General features: G+C 41.1%; 1 protein-coding gene across 14 annotated transcripts in view; it reads right to left on the bottom strand.

Moving 5' to 3' along the window:
• cacna1db (calcium channel, voltage-dependent, L type, alpha 1D subunit, b) overlaps positions 1-19,032 on the bottom strand; it is a 410,093-nt gene that overhangs the window by 130,603 nt on the left and 260,458 nt on the right. For all 14 annotated transcript variants that reach the window (XM_060931662.1, XM_060931659.1, XM_060931664.1 and 11 more), the window contains 3 exons: positions 10,969-11,176; positions 9,013-9,133; positions 2,054-2,168 (listed from right to left, as the gene is read on the bottom strand). In XM_060931662.1, the coding sequence (XP_060787645.1) occupies positions 2,054-2,168; positions 9,013-9,133; positions 10,969-11,176 (444 nt within the window). The remainder of the gene's footprint in view (positions 1-2,053; positions 2,169-9,012; positions 9,134-10,968; positions 11,177-19,032) is intronic.

Below are 19,032 nucleotides of genomic sequence, written 5' to 3'. Positions count from 1 at the left end.
CTTTCCATTATGGGACTGTTGTTTCAAAGCAATTGTTTTAGATGTATGACCTTAATTCCAAAAAAGTTGGGATGCTGTGTAAACTGTAAATGAAAACAGAATGGGACAATTTGCAAAATCATGGAAACCCGATATTTCACTGAAAATAGACATCATATCAAAATGTTGAAACGGAGAAATTTTATTGTTCTTTGAAAAATATATGCTCATTTTGAATTTGATGTCAGCAATACATTTCAAAAAAAGCTGGGACAGGGGCATGTTTACCACTGTGTTGCATCACCTCTATTTTTAACAACACTCTGTAAACATTTGGGAACTGTTGCTGTAGTTTTGAAAGAGAAATGTTGTCCCATTCTTGCCTGATATACAATTTCAGTTGCTCAACAGTTCAGGGTCTCCTTTGTCGTATTTTGTGCTTCATAATGCGCCACGTTTTTGATGGGAGACAGGTCTGGACTGCAGGCAGGCCAGTTTAGCACCTAAACTCTTTTACTACGGAGCCATGCAGTTTTAATATGTGCAGAAAGCAGTTTGGCATTGTCTTGCTGAAAGAAAGAAGGCCTCCCCTGGAAAAGATTTTGTCTGGATGGCAGCATTGCTCTGAAAAGTGTAATATATCATTCAGCATTAATGATGCCTTCCCAGATGTACAAGTTACCCATGTCATGTGCACTAATGCACCCTCATACCATGACAGATGCTGGCTTTTGAACTGTGCACTGATGATAAGCCGGATGGTCCCTTTCCTTTTTAGCCTGGAGGACGTGGTGTCCATAATTTATAAAAAAGAATTTCTACTTTTGATTCGTCAGACCTCGGGACCATTTTCCACTTTGCCTCAGTCCATCGTAAAAGAGCTCAGGCCCAGAGAAGGTGGCGGTGTTTCTGGATATTGTTTATATCTGGTTTTGAATTGCATTTGTGGATGCAGTAATGAACTGTTTTCACAGACGATGGTTTTCTGAAGTGTTCCTGAGCCCATACAGTGATTTCCACTACAGACACGTGTCTGTTTTTAATGCAGTGTCACCTGAGGGCCTGAAGATCACAGGCATCCAATGGCAGTTTTCAGCCTTGTCTCTTGCATACAGAGATTTCTCCACATTCTCTGAATCTTTTAATGATGTGATCCTCGAATTCTTTGCAATTTTACATTGAGGAACGTTATTCTTAAACTGTTGCACTGTTTGCCCATGCAGTCTTTCACAAAGCAGTGAACCCCTCCCCATCTTTACTTCTGAGAGACTCTGCCTGTCTGGGATGCTCTTTTTATACCCAATCATTTTACTGACCTGTTGCCAATTCACCAAATTAGTTTTCTTTTTTTTTTTTTGCATTACACAACTTTTTCAGTCATTTGTTGCCCCGTCCCAACTTTTCTGAAATGTGTTGCTGACATCAAATTCAAAATGAGCATATATTTTTCAAAAAACAATACAATTTCTTAGTTTCAACATCTGATATATTGTCTTTGTATTATTTCCAATGAAATACAGGGTTTCCATGATTTGCAAATCTTTACATTCTGTTTTAATTATGTTTTACACAGGTGTCCCAGCTTTTTTGGAATTGGGGTTGTACATGTACAACCTTGTTTACTCAAAGTAAACAAGGAAGTGTCTTGTTTTCCACCTGACTGCACATGGATACCACATAACTTTAAGTAAATTAGTTCCATTGTATCAATCCAGTGTTCAAATGTTAGGTGAAAGTACACAAGAGCAATTCTGGTAAAACCTTCTCTCATAATATCAGTCACATCACATGACCTAAAAGGTTGTGGTTTTGAATCTATATAGTCATGTACAGAGAAATGTCTGAATTCTGCATTGTTGAACCTGTCACAAAACTGACATGATATTTCTTTTCACATTATAATTGCCAGTAGACTCAGAGATTTCAGAGTGATGATGAAAGAATGTTATAAGCAGTCACATGCAATATTAAAATCATTTAAGTTTCCAGGCATATTTTTAATGCATTATTCTATTTGTAGTCAGCTGGATGATGCTTACTGAAATCCAATCATTCACTTTGTGACGCCAATTACCTGGCTCTCTTCTTCCTCTTGTTTTCTTCCTCCTGCTCTTTCTGTGCCGTGTTCAGGCTCTCCGCATCAGCCAGGTTGTCCACGGCAATAGCCAAGAAGACATTCAGCAGGATGTCTTATCCAAATAGTCAAGGATCATAAATAAGTGCAAGATACAAAGACAAACCCCAAATCACCTTCGATAAGCAAAAAAGATTGTGAATTCTGGGAGTAAAATACAATAATCATCCTTAACATGCTGCAAGAAAAGGACTCATCATTGAATATCATTACACCATATAGAACAGTCATGTACACTTGATATACATATATTTCCAGGAACAAAAACAGAAAAATGGCATCTACACACAACATTAGAAAGATTATTTTATATTAATTTTACACCACAGCACTGTTTAATGCGAACTCATTTCCTATAACAGCAGCTCGGACAGTAGTTTCAGGGCTACACGGTTCATATGTCATTGTTTCTACAACAACAACTACTTGTATGGTTAGTACTCTCATAAATAGATTAAAAAAACGTGTAATTGTTGATATAATGAAGTTCTCTAAGATGTACAGTAACTAAGTAGTAACTTAGCTGCAAGTTCTCAGAGCAGAAAGCTTTGCAGTTTCTCGTTTACACAACAAGATGCATTTTTTTTGTTTTAATAACTTTGAAAGAAAAAAAAAAGAAAGGCGGCTGAGGGAACGACTGGTTACAGCAGGTTTGATAGCGCATGTGATAACCTGAACTAGCATTTTTTGTCTGTCCCACAACAATAAATGCAAACAGAAACAAATAAAAAGTATGTTATTCTTGAATTCAAGAACTACTGCAAAATTAAATGTAAACTAAATGATATTACTGTGCTGTGATGAAACACATCAAAGCTGGTGTTAATATTGACAACATTTTTGCCATTTTTTATAAAAATCTGCATTTTATGGGTTGAAAACGGCTTAAGACGCCATCTGCTGGTTAAAATCAATCTGAACCTTGGCGACAACCTGAAAGCTGATGGTGACAGAGTTGACAGTTTTCTACTTCTCGGTCATGAAATTTTTATTCAAAAAAAGAATGAGTGGGAGACTGTAAAACCATGCTCATTTTCAAATATATGCTGATCGAGACTCATCACTGACATGAGTTCATGCCCCCCTGCCTCCTCAGCCCCTCCCCCTCCCCCCCTGCCCTTAGCATTTTTAAAATTATGCTCTAAGTGGAGTTCAGCTCAAAGATGGCGGCTTGCCATTACTGGAAAATAATACATTCTGGCATCACACCAACCTGTTGTTGATTATTATATACAAAACCAGTCAAAGGTTTGGACACACCTTCTAATTAAATGTTTTTTCTTTATTTTTATTCGTTAAGTAATGATGGATGTCGTTTCTCTTTACTTAGTTGAATGGTTCTTGACATAATATGGATTACTACAGTTCTGTCAGAACCACTTTCGTCAATGAACATTATTTACATTGCAATATTTGCAACAAGTTGTATTTGGGGGGTGGTTCTATTCTGGGACCTCCCTGCCCTTCCACGTGCATACGTAGAAAGCCTTGAGGCAGGGAGAGCACACCTCCCTGCCCTTCCACGTGCCTACATGGAAAGGCTAAAGCGGGGAGAGCTGCAGCAAACCCCTCCCATAGGGTACAGAACAGAGCAGGAATCAATGACATAGATGACATTGATTAAGGTCAGAATATGGGACCTCCCTGCCCTTCCACGTGTCTACGTGGAAAGCCTTGAGGCAGGGAGAGTACCTCCCTGTCCTTCCATGTGCCTGCACGGAATGGCTAAAGCAGGGAGGGTGGCAGCAACGGAAATGCATGGATTAGGGATCTTAGCCTCTTTGACAAGGGCCAAATGCAATAGTTAGATGACTGGGTCAACACATCTCCAAAACTGTAGGTGATGGAGATATTTCCGGTATGCAGTGATTATCATCTATCAGAAAGTGGTCCAAGGAAGGACAATCAGCGAACCACAGAAGGGCACCTGCACAAATGCTGAACAGGTAATGCTGGCTATGATAGAAGGTGTTAAAACGCATAGCGCATCACAGCTTGCTTTGTATGGGCTGAGGAACTGCAGACTGGTCAGGGAGCTCATGCTGACTCCTGTCCGCCAAGGAAAGTGCCTATAATAAGCATGTGAGCATCAGAACTGGACCATGGAGCAATGAAAGAAGGTTGCCTGGACTGGGTTGTGAGCCGGCATCAATGATACGGAAATGACACTGTTTAAAGTCAGACAGCATGAAAGGGGAGGAGTTGGGGTGGAGGTGGGTTGCAAAATGGCTTGCAGAGGAAGCAGCAAAGGTAGGCAGGTTGAAGCAGCTTAAATACGGTGCTCTATGAGAGATTTGCCAATAGAATGTGTAGAAGGGAATCAGCTGAGCTGACAGATGATGTGGGCTGGCTTGAGATCAGCTGCAGTCAGCGGCTGTAGCTGGGATTGAGGGTTGGCCTGCCAGAACTACGCTATGCTCGATTTGTGGAATAGGGCTATTTACTGTATGAGCTCAAATGCATTAAGAAGGCAAGAAATTGCACTAATTACCTTTTGACGAGGCACACCTGTTAATTGAAAAGCATTCCAAGTGATTACCTCATGAAGCTGGTTAAGATAATGCCAATAGTGTGCAAAGCGTCACCAAGGTAAACGGTGGCTACTTTGAAGAATCTAAAATATGAAATATATTTTGCTTTTTAAATACTTTATTTACCACATAATTCCATCTATGTTCCACATTTAATTTCATAATCTTGATGTCTTCAATATTGTTCTACAATGTAGAACATAACAAAATACAGAAAAATATACTGCCCTCTCTGCAAAGCATCTACCACCACAGAGTCCACAGGAGAGCTGCCTCCATCCTCAAAGACCCCACCCGCCCCCAGCACGGACTGTTCACACTTCTACCGTCAGGCCGGAGGTACAGAAGTGTGAAATGTAAGACTGTCAGACTAAAAAACTCTTTCTTTCCCACCACCATTAGACTCCTGAACAGCTGACAGTAGTCTATAACCACGGATTACCTCCCTGTAAACTGTCCTTGACTGTTTACATCTGTTTACATTTGCTTGCACATTACTGCCCTTTTTGCTGCCGTTCCTTGACTGTTTACATCTGGTTACACTGTTTGCACATTCGCACATTACTGCCCTTCTGCTGCTATGTCTGATCACTGCCTTATTTTTGTATTACACTACCTATTTTGCACTACATTTACCTTTATTTTGTACTATACTGGTTTTTTTTTTTGTTGTTGTTGCTTTTCTTTTTGCACTATATTGACTTTACTTTGTATTACTTCTTCCGCCTATTTATTTATTTGTAACTGGCATTCATGGTGGACAGCAAACTAAGAATTTCATTGTGGAAGAGGACATGTCCTTACTGTGCATATGACAAACACTTTGAACTTGAATGAGTAGGGGTGTACAAACTATTGACTGGTACAGTATATAGAGGATATTGCACGGTTGTGTGAAGATATGAAGTCTTCAATTGGTGAATAGATTCATGAGTGAGCAAAGTGAACGAGTTCTTTATATCAGCGGTTTTCAAAGTGTGGGAGAGTCAGCCCCCCCCCCAGAGAGCAAATAAACAACAGCGCCCCCCCCACAATTTTTGTTGTTGCTATACTTAATGTTCCATTCGTATTAAAAAAAAATGGTTGTTGTACACATTTTAATTTTTTTCTTTTACACATTTTAAACATCTGTGCTTTTTAAAACATCTTTTTTATACATTTTAAACATCTGTGCTTTTCTTTTTAAAACATCTTGTTTTACACATTTTAAACATCTCATAGCATCGTTAGCTAGCACCTCTTGGCAGACAACACACTGTAGCAGTGGAGCATCTTCAGATCCAGTCCATGAAAATCTAAACTTTAAATAATCGTGGTCATACTTCCTTCTTTGGGCGGCACGGTGGTGTAGTGGTTAGCGCTGTCGCCTCACAGCAAGAAGGTCCAGGTTTGAGCCCCGTGGCTGGCGAGGGTCTTTCTGTGCGGAGTTTGCATGTTCTCCCCGTGTCCGTGTGGGTTTCCTCCGGGTGCTCCGGTTTCCCCCACAGTCCAAAGACATGCAGGTTAGGTTAACTGGTGACTCTAAATTGACCGTAGGTGTGAATGTGAGTGTGAATGGTTGTCTGTGTCTATGTGTCGGCCCTGTGATGACCTGGCGACTTGTCCAGGGTGTACCCCGCCTTTCGCCCGTAGTCAGCTGGGATAGGCTCCAGCTTGCCTGCGACCCTGTAGAACAGGATAAAGCTACTAGAGATAATGAGATGAGACTTACTTCTTTTTTCAGTCCCCCCAGGATTTCGTGGGCCTTTTTTGTGATTGTTGCGGGCTAAAATGTCTGATGTTGCGGGGGTTTTTCCAAAAAATTGCGATGAAAGTTGCGGTGTTTTTTAGGTTTTTGTTGCAATTACATTGCGGGAGGAAGTGAAAGTTGCGAGAAATTGTTGCGATTTTCTCTTTTTGTGATTAAAATTGAGTGATATGTTAAATATTAAGTTATTACCGAAAAACTATTGATTAAAAAAACAAAGACACTGAGAAATGGTCCTATAAACAACTTTACCAATATAAAAGATTACCAGGACTACAAAAATGCAGAAAAATAGGCTTTACTTATCCAAATGCACCTGTTGGTTCAAAAGTTAAAGTGCACAGAACCTCATAGCACAACATGAAGTTACCTTAAAATATAATATAAATGCCTCAGCTTTCATGTAAGAAAAAAAAAACTATTAATACTAGTACTGTGTGCAGGCAGTCTCTCCTGAAGACTAAATTAAACAATAATTATAAACTAATAAAATAAATGGCTCAGGCTTCATCTCATCTCATTCTCTCTAGCCGCTTTATCCTTTTGCAGGGTCGCAGGCAAGCTGGAGCCTATCCCAGCTGAGTACGGGCGAAAGGCGGGGTACACCCTGGACAAGTCGCCAGGTCATCACAGGGCTGACACATAGACACAGACAACCATTCACACTCACATTCACACCTACGGTCAATTTAGAGTCACCAGTTAACCTAACCTGCATGTCTTTGGACTGTGGGGGAAACCGGAGCACCCGGAGGAAACCCACGCGGACACGGGGAGAACATGCAAACTCCGCACAGAAAGGCCCTCGCCGGCCACGGGGCTCGAACCCGGACCTTCTTGCTGTGAGGCAACAGCGCTAACCATTACACCACCGTGCCGACACTCAGGCTTCATAGAAGAAAAAAAAATTTGAACAGAATCTCACAGTATGATGCTGAAGCTGCCTAAACAATGGAAAATAAAATACCATTTTGGCAAAAATGTTGGCATCCATTAATTTCTTGTATTAAGTAAAAAAAATAATGTAAAGTGCACACAGTCCTTCACTGTAAACATAACACACTTTCAGTAACAGAATTTATTCCTACAGAAACACTGTCTCGCACATGCAGTGTTGCCAGATACTGCTGACGTTTTCCAGTCCAAAATATGTTCAAAACCCGCCAAAATGCACTTAAAACCGCCCAATCTGGCAACACTGCGCGCATGCTGCTTCTCTTGAACGTATACACGGAAGTAAGGCGGAAGGTAGTTTGTCGACGTCACCTCAAGACGACGCCAACGATTGGTCAAATTTGCGGGAAGGTTGCGGTGATTGGATATGATTGCAACACCGCCCTGAATTCGCGGGGAATTTGCAAATAGCAACATCGTGAAATCCTGGAGGGTCTGGTTTTTTGCTTGGCCCAGACTCTGTCTCCTCACTCACTGTAGCTTTAGGTACTAAAAATCGATCCATTTTGTCTCTGGCAAAGGCTAGCTGAAGTTCGCTAAATGTCCGCAATAGTAACTTATTCTGGTTTATGTTTCCTCACGTTGCGCCCCCCCGAAGAACTCTGGCGCCCCCCAGGGGAGGCACGCCCCACACTTTGAAAAGCCCTGCTTTATATCATATAGACACAGTCACAAAAAAAAGCAAGTTAATCAAAAGAACTTTAATTCTGACCCGGCTTACCATTTTGACAACGTGCGTCCAGTCAGCGGGAAAACACAGGGAGTGACGTCATCGGAGTGAAATATTGGGAATTATTATACATACAGGACACTTTTTCCATGGAATGAAAACATGTGTTGTATTCCCTTCTAGTGGGTTTCATTCATTTGGTTTGATAGCATGCGATATTGTTAGCATATCGCTTATCCTACATATATTACGCCACTCTACCCAATGGAGAATGAGTGTTTAATATGGTTTATGATACTGCATAGCTGTCAAGACAACATGATGTCACACATCGGAGACGTAAAACTTCCGCACTAGTGAGCGACTGTGACAATTTGTAAACAAACATGGCCGCCAGGTTTGCTTCATTAAATACGGAAGATTGAGAGAATTTTGAAAGAGAAAGACGCACTGAACACCCAAAAGGAATGTGTATGTATAATAATAATAATAATAATAATAATAATAATAATAATTTTGGCTGGCTTTTTTTCATGGTATATCAGATATATTCCATTCAGCTACTTGCCTTTGACTCGTTCAATATCATGCTAGCTGAATGGAATATATCTGATATGCCAGGCAATATTATTTAAATATGTCACTCAAATCTGCGATGTATTTCATATGAAAAGTGTGAGTTTTTCAACATGAGAAGATAAACTTCATATCTTCAAGCCAATGTTTGATTTTCTTTTCATTATATTAGACACATTCACAAACAAAAAGTATCCAAATTAATCAAAACAATTCCTCAATTTCCACAGGAGTGACATATAGAGATTGATGTCACGGTTTTGGTTCTCCATGTCCCGGATGTAGCACGTATGAAAAATATGAGTGACGTGTTTCCCAATAAAACACTTGTGTCAATATAATATATTATATTCTGCTACTGTCATATTCAGCTACAAGACAATATACTCCTCCTTGTGGGTGGACATCATTTGAAGGATACAGTTTCCACAGATGAAAAGAATAATGAAGTAGATGCACACCATCATGCCTGAAGAGGAAGGACCGCCATATGCCCTGATCCCATCATACATCACTGAGTTCCAGTCCTCACCTGTCAGGATCTGAGAACACACACAACTTTGACTTAATATCTTTGTGAGGACCTTTCACTGACATTAATGTAGCTAATTAAATGCTATGCTATACCTACAGTAAATCAAACTGTAACCTTAACTTCATTAACTATAATATTTTTGCTCCTTTTTTTTTTTTGGTCAGACATTCCTATTCTCACTACTCTATCTAAAGAGAGCGATGCACGAGTAGTTTAGTCCTTTAAAGATAGACGCCCTTTCGATTTCATAAAATCGGTGAAATTTAGTTCCTTCTGAAATTTGGTCATTGTGATATATGTTTATTTCTGTAATATCTCACAAAATATCAGGCCATTATATGGCTGGGAAATTATTTAATTTGAAGGGATTCCCGAGCAAATAATGTACATGAAATTGCTCGCGTCGAGCAGTCAAGCAGACAGAGGAAGTCCGTGTGCGTATGCGCAGGTTTACCTTCTTCTTCTTCTGGGTTTTACAGCAGCTGGCATCCACAGCATTGCATTACTGCCATCTACAGGTTTACTTTTAACCGTGCACTGACAGTTACATCATTCTGTTGCTAAACGAACAGCTGATCACACAGAGGTGCTCGCTGAGCGCCGATATTTATGAGTTTGGTTCTGCGTTTCCTTTCCTTCGCAATGTCTTTTCCTCTCACTTTCTGTTACTGTAGTCAGTCTTTCACATTTCATTCACTCACGTCCTCCATTTTTCTCTCCTGTTTCAAATTTGTATCCCACAATGCCTTGCATGAACGGGGAAAACCCACCACGTGATGCATGACGTAGTATCTTGAATTGGGTCATGTTGAAGCAGAAAAAATAGCGGAGAATTTCAGGCCATGTGGCCCTAAATTAATTAATTGTTTTATTTAAAAAAAAAACTAATAAAATTGGAAGTCTGTGATTTGAATTCAGGAGCTTTCGGTCCACTAAACAAAAATAACTGTGTGTCAGGGAACATTCTTTTGATGACCTACACTTGAAAAATCTGAAAGGCAGTCTACCATTAATCCTTTAGTCACTTTAGTCCTTTAATATCCAGCTCTCTCACCTCCTCATTTATACATTCTGCTCACACAGCTCAGGTTCCAAAGGTTCATCTGAGCTGATTCTCTGACGTAACTCGGCATAACTGCATCTTTTGAGCTTCTGGAATTTTGTCTGAATCCCTCTACCAGGCCTGTGTGTCTGAAACCTTATCATTTATCATGCAATTCATGACCTCCATCCATCCATTATTTCTAACCACTTATCCTGTGCAGGGTCGCAGGCAAGCTGGAGTCTATCCCAGCTGACTATGGCTGAGTACACCCTGGACAAGTCGCCAAATCATCACAGGGTCGAGACATAGAGACAAAACCATTCACACTCACACCTACGGTCAATTTAGAGTCACCAGTTAACCTAACCTGCATGTCTTTGGACTGTGGGGGAAACCGGAGCACCTGGAGGAAACCCACGCGGACACGGGGAGAACATGCAAACTCCACACAGAAAGGCCTCCGTCAGCCCCTGGGTTTGAACCCAGGACCTTCTTGCTGTGAGGTCACAGCGTTAACCACTACACCACCGTGTCACCCCAATTCATGACCTGATTATCATTATTAGTTATATTTGTGCCAAGCTAACAACAGTGCATCTTCCCAAAATCTTGCTTTAACTAAAAGAGACAAAAGTAGGTTCACTTCAAAAGTACACTACTGTACTATTATACCAAGTGAATCTGAGATGAATAGAGCTGATTCATGATGTAATAAAACATGTAGGTCAGGGATTTGGATAAGACAACTTTTAGTGAGTGTCATGATGTATGGAAGTCACGCGCGCGCACACACACACCTGAAAGACAGTGAGCAAGGCCTGAGGGAAGTTGTCAAAGTTGCTCCTTTTAGTCACTGTTTCATCGTAGTTGAATTTGCCCCCAAACAGCTGCATGCCCAGCAGGCTGAAGATGATGATGAAGAGGAAGAGCAGCAGTAACAAGGAGGCAATGGACTTCATGGAGTTCAGCAGAGAGGCGACTAAGTTACTCAGAGATGCCCAGTGACTGAAGGACAAAAAGCAAACAGGAAATTTATAAGATGAATTAAAAAAAAACCAAAAACAAATACACTAAATGAACATTAAATCTAGGTGAAACTAGCTAAAATAATGAGAAACACTAACAGTTTTAATAATTGAGTAAAATGATGTCTTGTGCTTATTCACTGAAAATACAAAACTTGTATTTGGCATCGTGTTTTTCTGAGAAAAGACACTTCCGGCTTATTAAAAAGTGCTGATGGATCATGGATCCTGCACCTCATGAGTTACAAAGTTTGTTTCCACTACTACTTTAAGTGCACCGCAAGTTGGCCGAGTGGCTAGCGTGTCCGCCTCTCGATCAGAAGATCGCGAGTTCTACTCGTGGTCGAGTCATACCAAAGACCATCATAAAAATGGTACCTACTGCCGTCTGGCAAGGTACGCTGCAATACAGATGCGAGTGGGGAGTCAAACTCTTGTGGTTACCAGAGGACCAGCCCCCCACTGTAACCCTAGCTATGTAATAGGTGAGAGGCCAAGGGCTACGGAAACGGAGATCGGCGCCGCCCTAAATGTGCCACATGGCACGGGAAGGACTTCAAACTTTTTTTTTAGACTACTCTAAGTACAGACCTTAATAAATTTTATATATATATCATTCATTCATTATCTCTAGCTGCTTTATCCTGTCCTACAGGGTCGCAGGCAAGCTGGAGCCTATCCCAGCTGACTACGGGCGAAAGGCGGGGTACACCCTGGACAAGTCGCCACGTCATCACAGGGCTGACACATAGACACAGACAACCATTCACACTCACATTCACACCTACGGTCAATTTAGAGTCACCAGTTAACCTAACCTGCATGTCTTTGGACTGTGGGGGAAACCGGAGCACCCAGAGGAAACCCACGCGGACACGGGGAGAACATGCAAACTCCGCACAGAAAGGCCCTCGCCAGCCACGGGGCTCGAACCCGGACCTTCTTGCTGTGAGGCGACAGCGCTAACCACTACACCACCGTGCCGCCTATATATATATATATATATATATATATATATATATATATATATATATATATATATATATAAATAATAACAACAACAACAACAACAACGTGTTGCCAAGCAAAACAAACCTCGCCCGGTAGCACATATGATGAATATGAAGGAAGATATTGCGAAAAAAATAGGTACCCTATGGGTACATGTGGCTACTGCTTATAAATAAAATTGTTTTCTGATACCATGTCCATACAGTAAATATAGCATATATACTCACTCTATGAGGCAGTAGGCACAAAAATGAAGCGCAATCCAAAAATGAACAATTTAAAAATCACAGAAGTAAAATATACCAAGTGTCTGTACTTTATATTATTCTACTCTTACATCTTACAGTTTGCGAAACTGAAACCTCCGAATCGAAGCTGACATACACACGCCGTCGCCATGTCTTTAGTCTAAGTCCATTTGTTTTGAATGGTGAACTGAACTGTATACGCTCACCGGCCATTTTAATTGGAATACATGTATGCGCATGCACAGTGCGCGATTGTTACACTCTTACAGCACGATGACATCGTGGCTAGCGCCTCTATATGAGGCAATAGCCACAACAAAAACGATTTTGAGCTTTTTGGCGACCTTGATCAGATGACCCTCAAAATATTGGAGGTTCTATTTGAGACCAATGCCCATCTATCCTGAAAGTTTCATGAAGATTGGTCTAGCCATTTCCCCGTAATATCGTTAACAAAAAAACAAAAACAAAGAAACAAACAAACAAAGAAACCCCAGTGAAAACAATACCTCGCCCCCTGGTGGACTCTGTCCCGGTCGAGGTAATAATAACTAGATAATAATAATCCATCCATCCATCCATTATCTCTAGCCGCTTTATCCTGTTCTACAGGGTCGCAGACAAGCTGGAGCCTATCCCAGCTGACTATGGGTGAGAGGCGGGGTACACCCTGGACAAGTCGCCAGGTCATCACAGGGTCGACACATAGAGACAAACAACCATTCACACTCACATTCACACCTACGGCCAATTTAGAGTCACCAGTTAGCCTAACCTGCATGTTTTTGGACTGTGGGGGAAACCAGAGCACCCGGAGGAAACCCACGCAGACACGGGGAGAACATGCAAACTCCACACAGAAAGGCCCTCATCAGCCACTGGGCTCAAACCCAGGACCTTCTTGCTGTGAGGCAACAGTGCTAACCATAATAATAATAATAATTTTCTCAACAATCTCATTCGAGCTTGATTAGAAATTGATTATTAGCAGGAAGAGAGAAAAAAGTGTCATGTGTATTTATAGATGGGAAAAACTTGGAGGGGAATATTTTCGATTCAGTTCTCGTTCACTACTTGCATCTCAAGCTCACAGTGAATGTTTTCTAATTGAGCTCGATTAGAAATTGACAAGCTCGACAGAAAGACCAATAAATGGAGCACTCCATCCGAAGGCAGATGTACAAAGATTGTACATGAAGAGGAATAGAGGTGGGCGTGGATTGATCAGTGTAAGGGAGTGCATAGAGAGTGAGAAAAAAAAATCTGGAACGGTGCTTACTGGGGAGTGAGGAGGAACTGTTGAAATACGTTGCTCGGGCGGAACGAGTAAAGAAGGACGAGGTTGAATCCAAAGCAGATTTTAAGAACAGGATTGAAAGGGAGAAGGAACAGAACGTGATGGGTAAGACGCTGCATTGGCAGTTCCACGAAGATATTAGGGAACTTAAAGATCCTGAAGCATCATGGCTATGGTTAAGTAAAGGTGATCTTAAAAAGAACACGGAAAGCTTACTCCTTGCCGCTCAAGCACTTAACACTGATTCTGTGAAGCGTGACATACAGTGGTATGCAAAAGTTTGGGCACCCCTGGTCAAAATTGCTGTTACTGTGAACAGTTAAGCAAGTTGAAGATGAAATGATCTCCAAAAGGCATAAAGTTAAAGATGACTCATTCCCTTTATATTTTAAGCAAAAACAATTTTTTATTTTCATCTTTTACATTTTCAAAATGACAAAAAAGGAAAAGGGCCCGAAGCAAAAGTTTGGGCACCCTGCATGGTTAGTGCCTACTAACACCCCCTTTGGCAAGTATCACAGCTTGTAAACACTTTTTGTAGCCAGCTAATAATCTTTCAGTTCTTACCTGAGGGATTTTCACACATTCGTCCTTGCAAAAGGCTTCCAGTTCTACAAGTTTCTTGGGCTGTCTTGCATGCACTGCTCTTTTGAGATCTATCCACAGATTTTCAATGATGTTTAGGTCAGGGGACTGTGAGGGCCAGGGCAAAACCTTCAGCTTGGGCCTCTTGAGGTATTCCATTGTAGATTCTGAGGTGTGTTTTGGATCATCATCCCGTCCTCTTTTTAACTTCAACTTTTTTACAGATGGTGTGATGTTTACTTCCAGAATTTGCTGGTATTTATTCGAATCCATGCTTCCCTCGACCAATGAAATGTGCCCTGTGCCACTGGCTGCAACACAACCCCAAAGCATTATCAATCCACACCCATGCTTCAGAGTTGGAGAGGTGTTCTTTTCCTGGAATTTGTCACCCTTTTTTTTTTCCAAACATACCTTTGCACATTGTGGCCAAAAAGTTCTATTTTGATTTCATCAGTCCACAGGACTTGTTTCCAAAATGCATCAGGCTTATTTAGATGTTCATTTGCAAACTTCAGACGCTGAATTTTGTGGCTAGGACACAGGAAAGGTTTTCTTCTGATAACTCTCCCATGAAGGTCATATTTGTTCAGGTGTCGCTGCATAGTAGAACAGTCCACCACCACTCCAGGGTCTGCGAAATCTTTCTGAAGGTCTTTTGCAGTTAAACAGGGGTTTTTATTTGCCTTTCTAGCAATCCAACAAGCAGTTCTTTCAGAAAGTTTTCTTCATCTTCCAGACCTCACCTTGATCTCCACTGTTTCTGTTAACTGCCATTTCTTAATAACATTACGATCTGAGGAAACAGCTACCTGAAAACACTTTGCTACATTCTTGTAGCCTTCTCCTGCTTTTTGAGTGTCAATTATTTTATTATTCAGAATGCGAGGGAGTTGCTTAGAGGAGCCCATGGCTGTTGATTTTAGGGACAAGTTTGAGGAGTCAGAGAATTTATACAGCCTTGAAATCTGCATCATCTGACCTTTCCTAACAAAGAATTTGAACAAGCCACAGCTCAATAAGCTAATTAAGGTCTGGAACCTTGGTAAAAGTTACCTGAGAACTCAAATGTATTGGGGTGCCCAAATTTTCGCATGGTGTTCCTTTTCTTTTTTCATTCTCCAATTGTACAAAACAAAAATAATACACAAATCTTGCAGAAAACACTGAAATGTGTCGTCTTTACCTTTATGCCTTTTGGTGATCAGTTCATCTTCTGCTCACTTAACTATTCACAGTAACAGACATTTTCAGTAAGGGTGCCCAAACTTTTACATGCCACTGTATATCATACTAGTGCCACCAACCTATGCCGGTCAAAAATGTCATGCACATAGTAAGTGCATGCAAGTGCCTCGCACAGAAAGAATACAAGCATCAGCATGATGAGGTCTGCTTGAATCTCCACTGGCTTTTGTACAGAAAGTATGGCTATGCCATGGAAGACAAGTGGTACCAACATACACCTGAGAAAGTGCTGGATGAGGAGAGGAAGCACAAGATCCTTTGAGACTTTGATTTTCAAATTGACCATGTAATCGAAGCTCGAAAACCTGACTCGGTGGTCTTTAAGAAGGAGCAGAAGGAATGCCTGATAACTGATGTGGCAACACCAGGTGGCCATAGCATTGTCTCCAAACAGGCAGATAAGATAACCAAGTACGTACTACTGAAAGTTGAGATCTCAAAAATGTGGAACCTGCCAGAATCAAAGATCAAGGTCGTTCCAGTTGTTATTGGCGCCTTGGGTTCATTTCCAAGGACATTAAAAACATACTTAGACATTTTGGATGTGAAGTATGACATTACGACCCTACAAAAGTCATTTCTGCTCGGAACCACCCCACATATTGTGAAAGGTGCTGTGTGTCTGAGGTCCTTGTTCCTTGACAGATAGCTGAAAACTCCAGTACGCTGATGTCACCACAATTTTGTCCTGTGTGACAATGCAATAACAATAATAATGGAGAATAAATAAATAGTTAAAACAATTGTAACATTTTAAATTAACTAAAATTATCATTACATTCATTTTAAATTCAATTCTCTACAACTTCTATACAAGTTTTTCATTGTTTTATATGAACATTTAATTTAAATATTTACAATTTATTTATATTTCATTGTATTTATTTTCAAGGAAGAACTTTGTTCTGGCTTCACCGGAGTTCAAGGACAACGGATGACTGGCTATTATTTTCAATTAAAGGAGAACTTAAGTCATTTTTAAACTTGCTTTATTTCTTAATTAACGTGTTATTCAATTACATTTCCAGTTTTAGTAACCTTATATTGTGACTCGTATTGGCAACTAGAGCCCTGCACTCCCGTGGGAGTCCCGCGGGACCCGACGCAAAGCAGTGCGGCACGGGACAAATTTTGAAAGCTCATTGCGGGCGCGGGCAGGAGGGGGAGTGCACAATGCGGGAGCGGGCGGGAGAGGTGATGAGCTGCAGTCCCGCTAACTAAAAACGTGTTTAAAATAAAATTTATAAATTATTAATTTATGTCTATCATATATAATTTGTGCTGGATATTTTATTTGGCATTAATAAAAACACTTTAAGATGCCTAAATTTGCGGATGTGGTCTAATCTCGCGTACGTTTCCGATTCCTTTCCGCTCTTCCGTGTTTGAGATCTCCGATCATGGCAGAAGAGCAGAGCTCCTCTAGTGAAGCTCACAGTGCTTCAGAAGTAAGTGCTGCTTTAAAAAGAAAGTGGGAGTGCGAGTGCACAAAGAGAATGCACATTCACCTGTTCATTCTCGGAAGTGGGAGTGCGAGTGCGCAAAGCGAGAACTGTCAATCAAAGTGAGAGCTGTCAATCATGAGCGCATGCAGCGCTCAACTTGGAATGTGTCAGCAGAATGTCAGAGTCTAAACAATAAACTTACAACAAACCTAACAATGCCACCTATAAATACACAACATGTAGATCTACATAACGTTATCTGTGCCATCTCACAGCAGTTTGCTTAGCTATTTTTAATCAGGGCAAATAGCCTTATAGCCAAAACTAGTATATGATGCTTTAATTTATGGAGATGCCTTTTGTTTACACGTGATTTCCAAATGAGGGGTATTGCAATTTTATATTAGTCTAAATGAACATCTACACCAAGTTGCAAGCATCAGGGGAAGATTATGGACGCACCAAATTTGGCTTAACGGTCATTTAATGGTGAAATGCCATTCGCACTGTCAGCCAACTTCGGGTTGTTTCTCTGAATTCCGACAATAAACGAGACCATCCGAACACATCTGAAAACATCGTGGTTTGAACTGTGTTGGTTCAAATCAACTTGGTTCAGACCAAGTTGGAACTACAGCTTTGGGAAACAGTCGTTTTTTGGATGTTAGTTAGTTCAAACTTGCATCGTACCATATTGGTTTAATGCTAACTTGGTTGGTTGGTTGGTTGGTTGTTTGGGAAATGCACCCCTGAACATGAGCTGTAGATATTTATGCTCAAATCCACTCAAAGTAGGGGGCGGGGCACCATCACGCTGTGTCTTTAAATTATATTAATTTCTTATAGGCCTACTTGTATTTCCTAGAATGTAAATGTGAGGAGTGACATATAAGCTATGTGCAATGTACAATATTCTTAATATCCACTGTAGATTTTGGTAGGTGTGTTGGGTATCTCTGTAAAGCCTCAGCTGCGCATGCCGCCTGGCAACGCGCACCCTCGCTACGTGCACTAGGTGAAGGATCGGTCAGTGGAGAGCTCAGCTAAGCTCAGCATGTTTAATTCCCCAAGCCAGTGACAAGAACTTTCGTGAGAAATAACGCGAACGTCTGCATCATGTGGGATTTGCGGGCGGGAGCGGGACAAAATATGGCAGGCGCGGGCGGGAGCGGGACTGAGAATCATAATTCTTTGCGGGAGCGGGACTGCACAATGCGGGAGCGGGACTGAAAATCATAATTCTTTGCGGGAGCGGGCGGGAGCAGGACTGCACAATGCGGGAGCGGGCGGGAGTGGGACTGAAAATTCTGTCCCGCGCAGACTTCTATTGGCAACTAATTGCAATTAAATATTATACTTATCGGCCTATTCGGTTTTTAGCCATGTTGAATTTAGCTCGTTTGGTCCACGGCAGGCATCGCTTATCCGCGCGATCTTCACGAGACTTGTGCGAGACTTCGAAACGTCAAGTGTCAGCCAGGTGTCAGTGCCGCCATTTTGAAAACTGTTTTCTAAACCAACCATTGCACAAAAACGAGTTTAAATGACGATTACTGCCTACTCTTTTCAAACTTTCCTGATTGCTATCAAAATAAACAAAGCTTCCGGCTTGATTACATCAGCATTCGAAAGAGGGCGCGTGCGTCTTTTGACAATGTTGGCAGATGTTGGTCACTTTGATTTCCGCTGTACGTTTTACTTCTGTCCTACGATGTCTCACACAGGTCTCAACGAATCTTGTTTACGGCCATTGCTTTGACATATGGACTGATGTATTACAGAGCATAATTCAAACACCCATAACTTACCGTAGCTATCAAAAATGCATTCCTATATTTAATAAAATGAGCTAAATAGAATTTTGATCATTAAAAATTTGCCTTCAGTTCTCCTTTAATAGAGCAGGGAAACAGGACAAGAACGTATGATGAGGAACAAAAACAAGAAGTGTGTGTGCAGTCCAAAAATAGTTGGAGCCCCAAATAAAGTTGAGATTTATCAA

This window comes from Neoarius graeffei, chromosome 10 (assembly GCF_027579695.1).
Source record: "Neoarius graeffei isolate fNeoGra1 chromosome 10, fNeoGra1.pri, whole genome shotgun sequence".
Classification (NCBI taxonomy): domain Eukaryota; kingdom Metazoa; phylum Chordata; class Actinopteri; order Siluriformes; family Ariidae; genus Neoarius; species Neoarius graeffei.
Note: the sequence above shows the minus strand (reverse complement) of the source record. Positions and strands in the feature narration are given on the sequence as shown.